This window comes from Tupaia chinensis, unplaced genomic scaffold (genome assembly GCF_000334495.1).
Source record: "Tupaia chinensis unplaced genomic scaffold, TupChi_1.0 Scaffold000394_1, whole genome shotgun sequence".
Classification (NCBI taxonomy): domain Eukaryota; kingdom Metazoa; phylum Chordata; class Mammalia; order Scandentia; family Tupaiidae; genus Tupaia; species Tupaia belangeri.
Window position 1 is genome coordinate 2,292,356 of NW_006159896.1, and position 4,884 is coordinate 2,297,239.

At 58.7% G+C, this 4,884-nt stretch overlaps 1 protein-coding gene and 1 long non-coding RNA gene across 3 annotated transcripts in view; one reads left to right on the plus strand and one right to left on the minus strand.

The window, feature by feature from the left end:
• Nucleotides 1-4,814, minus strand: part of SLC2A8 (solute carrier family 2 member 8) — a gene marked incomplete at its 5' end in the record, with an annotated part of 9,848 nt that extends 5,034 nt beyond the window's left edge. For both annotated transcript variants that reach the window (XM_027774043.1, XM_027774044.1), the window contains 4 exon segments: nt 12-66; nt 2,759-2,858; nt 4,187-4,393; nt 4,652-4,814. In XM_027774043.1, the coding sequence (XP_027629844.1) occupies nt 12-66; nt 2,759-2,858; nt 4,187-4,393; nt 4,652-4,814 (525 nt within the window).
• Nucleotides 4,759-4,884, plus strand: part of LOC102499057 (uncharacterized) — a 3,417-nt gene continuing 3,291 nt past the window's right edge. The window contains exon 1 of the long non-coding RNA XR_001370774.1: nt 4,759-4,834. This is a non-coding gene — a long non-coding RNA (uncharacterized LOC102499057). The remainder of the gene's footprint in view (nt 4,835-4,884) is intronic.

The window sequence follows — 4,884 nt, forward strand, 5'->3', positions numbered from 1 at the left end:
GCAGCAGCATGAGGGTGGGGGGCCCGCAGCCCAGCACGGCCAGCCAGCGCCACTCCAGGGCCCAGCCTGGGGATGGGCAGAGGTCAGAGCCACGCAGCGCCTCCCCCCACCCCCCGCCAGCTCAGGGACTCAGCTCCAAAGGTGGGCCCTCACTGCCGCTGCACGCCGCCTTTGTGTGTTACTGACGCTGTCGTGACTACGGCTGTTCAGAAACGTAGATGGCGTGGGTCGGCTAGGCCAGTTGTAGAAATGACAGCGGGGACATCTGTATATGCCCCCTCTATCTTTTCAGTGACATAGTCACGTAGCCTGAAGCGAAGTATGAGCTGCTAGCTGAGGACCTGCTCTGTCTGCACACCCCTCCAAACTTGTGATAAATTTGGTGGTGATGGAATTAAGAGGGTAAAAGCTTAACCCAACCATGGGATTCAGAGTTGTGCCCTTGGGCCAGCAGGTGGCCTGGGGTTCAGGCAGGATTCCACATGGCCAGCACCACAGTGTGAGTCCTGGACCCCGCGGCTTGAAAAACATGCCAGGCACGTGCTTGTGTGTACCCAAAATCCCGAGACGGGAGTGCAGGAGAAGGGACTGCAGTGTGGTCACCTCCCCGGTGGGTGAGGCTCACTTGGTTTTTCTCTGTCTCTCAGGAGAGTGCACGTGTCCTATATCAAAATCAATGAAAAAAGAACAACAAAGAAAGGGAGACATAAGTCATTAAAAAAGGGACCTTGGTGGGTGATTGGGATTAAAGTTATTGGGTGACTGAGTCCTGCCAGGCTTATAGGAGAGGGGACGAGGCAGGGACACACAGACATGCTTGGTGTTGCCGTGTTGCCCCGCGCTGCCCCAGGCCTCTGCACAATGCCCCCCAGCAAGGAGATCCTCACTGGACGTAGCTAAGCTCCTGGCCCTCCAAAACTGTGAGCTGCGTTAAATAAGCCTCTGTTCTTCATAGTCTCCCCAACCCGGGGATTCGGTCACTGAGCAACAGAGATGGACCGAAGCAGCGTCACGTGATGTGACAGGGTTGGGTGAGTAGAGGTGCAGGCCAAGAGACAGACAAGACTGGCTCCTCCAGAAGGGGGCAGAGGTCCGGGAGACTTCCAGCGGACACGCGCCCCCTCTGCTACCGCCCGAGAGCCGAATCAGCTGTGTGTGCTCTACTCAAAATGGAAGAAGTGAGCGGTGGCGGGATGGTGCTCGCTGGACGGTGTATGGAGACAGAGTAAGTCCAGCATTGCCGAGACTTCTACACAGCCAGAGGGTTCTCTGGCAAAGGGGCCCGGGAAGAAAGGAAGTTAGGGTACTGCCTCTCTCCTCTTTTGTTTTTCCGAAGCCCACAGGCTTCCTAGCCCCAGTTCCCAGGGGCAGCATCCCTCTGATAGCCACGAAGTACCCATTTTGCTTCTGTGCCGGGGGAAGGACAGAGCGCAGGAACACCCTTACATATCTGCTTTAGCACTAGTTGCAGCTAAACTGTCATTGTTCTGTGTCTGGTTATTGGAGCAGTATTGCCCCAGTGGGAAGAAGTGTCACCACCTTGTCACTTGTGGGTTTGACAGAATTAGCCCACACCAGCGGCTCAGGACTCCCGGAAAGTGATCAGCGAAAGGCAGGAGAAGCGTTAAGTGCAGATGGAGGTGAACTGGAGGTGATGAACAGGCAGGCTGGCACCCGGGTATCTGTCCCCTAAAGCATGAATGTCAGTGTCTGCATGGGGGTGGGAGGGCATTGGCTCACTGCAGGGGCTGAGTTAATAAGTGGGTGAGAACAAAAGCCCAAGGAGCTTATGTCCTCCGTTCTCAGAAGTCCGGAGGGCACGTGCCCCGGGCCAGGCCAAGGCGGTTAAGGCCCTGATGCCCTACTCCAACCCCTCCATGGTTCTCAAGCCACCCCCTGACAATTCTCACTTAGGGCCTGCTGTCAGGCCTTTTTATTGTGTAGCTTAATGTAAACCCCCGACAGCCTTGGATTCAGTGCGGTTATCTCCGTTTAAAGATAAGGGAACTGAGGCTCCCAGGGCCACGGTCACACAGCAAGACACAGAGGCCATCCCCAAACCCAGGGCTGTCAGAATCTATTCTTTCTACCCATCTGCAGGTAACGTGCTTGCCTCTGGAAGCTGTCCCTGGCTCTGCCTACTAGGTCCCTGGGAATTGGCTTCCTTCAATCCTGCAACTTGGTGACATTCTTTTTACCTTTTTTTAAAAAAGAGATTTTTGCTATGAGGCACATGCACTTGCTGGGGAGAGAGAGAAAAACAGAGAAAGCGAGGAATCGCCTCCTGGGGAGATGGTCACGTCGCAATCCCTTCTCCCCCATTTTCCTCTCAGGATATTGGGCACGCACGTACACGCGCCCACACCGTGGTTGACTATGTGGGAGTCCAGAGATGTAACCATTATGCCATCTGCTGAAGGGGACATTCTGAGGGAGACTTGCTGGCCCCTCGAGCTCCTGGGCCAGAGTGCCCCTTTGCAGTCCCTGCTCAGCCCTGGGGTCCTCTGCTTTGTTATGCACAGGTTACTGACCAGCCGCCCTCCCCGGCCCCTATGGTGGGCTCTGGGGAAGAGGGGGACACCACCTCTTACAGCTCTCCTGGGAACTCAGTCACGACCCACACCTCGCAAAGTCCCGGGGCTGCGGTCTGCAGCCTGGTGTCTGTCACTGGCTATGTGACCTTGGGCAGGTCAGTTTCTACGTCTGTGAGGTGGCCGCATGGCCATTACCATGGATCAGAGGAGACAAGGAAAACTACCTGCCAAGTAGGCCAGGAGGATGCCCAGGACGACCATCAGCTGCACACAGGAGCCGAGCAGCCCGCGGACCGCTGGGTAGGCGATTTCGGAAATATAGACCTGCCGGCAGTGAAGACCAGACTTTACCTGGGGTCAAAGGGTTCTTAAAACTATGAAGCCTTAGCCATCTGGAGCTGAGGAGACCCCAGCTGGGCTGCTGCAGGTGCAGTGGGCCCCCGAGGGCACTGTCCCGGGTCAGCAGAGCCTGCCCAAGTGATCGGTGACGGGTTCCACAGGGGATTAAGAGTTGTAGTAGCTGCTGTGTGTGTGAGAGGCAAGGGGTGATACAGAGCCCCTCAAACTTTCACTTAACGTGCACAAATACCTTTGATAAAATGCAGGCGTGGAGGCAGCAGCCTGGGCGGGGCCCCAGTCCTGCCTCCGTGACCAGCTCCAGGTGATGCCCAGGCTGCTGCCCTCGGACCACTCTGAGTGGGGGCCTTGGGCCAGAAAGCAGGAACTCTCCCCCTCAGCGGCTGCGAGGGCCTCACCTGCCCTTCTAGGTCATCCCATATCTCCTGCCCACAACTAAGATAGCCAGTGAGCTTTTGTCCAGTACGAATACCAAAAGCCTAAAACCCACTTCCCCACCCTCTCCCGGCCAGCTGCTGCCAGCAGTGTGGGTGAACAAGCGGTAGGTGAGTGATGGCCATGAGCTATTGCTTTTGAGCTCCACGAGGGTGAGGTGTGGACAGCTGGCCCAAGCCCACGGCCAGCAGCAGTGCACTGGCTACCCAGCAATCCCAGCGGCCAGGGTCTGAGTCCCTCCAGAGCTATCAGGGCTGGGGACTGGACATGCAGTCTCATGAAGCAATGCCATGATCTCCACTTAGGGAGGGAGCTGAGCCCAGAGAGACTCCGAGCTCAGGGAAGTGGCTGGTGTGTGGGTTCCAGAGGAGCAGTGCTGGGCCAGGAGATGGTGAGAGGGAAGGGCTGAGGGACTGGCCTGTGCAGTGAAGGGGAATGGCAGATGTCCCAGGCTTCGTCCTGGGTACAAATCAGAGCAGGCTTTTCCTGCTAATTGAAGCCAGCGATCAAAGACGGGTGTGTGTGGGGGTGATGGTGGTTAACCACAATGTGACCTCCTCTTGATCAACCCCTGTCCTCCAGGTGCCATCTTATTCGCAGAGCAAGAGAGAGGCCAAGTTAAGTGGGACAAGCCTGGGTTTAGCAGTTGCCTCACTGCCCTGCTTGGGCAAAGGACTGCATGCTTCTGAGGCTGTTTCATCTGTAAACTGGAGATAATAAACTTCTCTGCTGGGCGGCGGCAGTGAGCATCAGGTTGATAAGGCAGGTATGGGAGTGCCTGGCATCTAGGAAGCCCCAGTCACGGAGGGGGAGCGGTTTACCCCACTCATTTCCCTCGGTCAAAGGCAGGGGACACTCACCGGAGCCACTAGTGAGGCCACACCGCAAGCCAGGCCAGTGAGGAGACGGCCTCCGAGCAGCATCCACATGTCTTGGGCCGCAGTGATGATGGTAAAGCCGGCCACGAAGGGCAAGGTGCAGAGCAAGAGGCTCAACTTGCGCCCGGCGCGGTCCACTAGCCAGCCACCCAGCACGCCCCCAGCCGCGGCGCCCAGGGTCACGATGGCCTGCGGAGAGAGCGTCTGCTGGCTGAGGAGCGCCAGGGGCGGCCGTCCATCCTCGCCCTCCAGCCCACCCCGGCGACCTCGGAAGGAAAGCATGGGGATCCCGAGCTGGTGGTCCGGAGAGGGAGACTCCTAGCAGGGGAGCCTGGTTGGTGCGGCGCAGGATGCTGGCGCCCAGGGGGTGGGAGAAGGGTCGTGGCGCCAGTTCCAGGGAGTGGGTATGGAGGTCTCAGGCCGGGGCGCGTGAGCCCAGAGCCTTACCCCAAACCAGGAGGCCGCGTTGTCGTCGAGGCGCAGGGCCGGGAGCGCGGCGCGGCGCAGGCTAGGGATGGCTGGGGAGCTGTAGCCGAGCGCGAATCCGAAGCTGAGCGGACCCAGGGCAGCTGCGAAGGCGGCCAGGAAGACGCGGCGGCCGCGGGGAGCGCTGCAAGGACAGGGCTTTGGGTGAGTGGCACTGGCCAAGGGGAGCAGGAGGGCGAGGCCGCGGCCGGCCC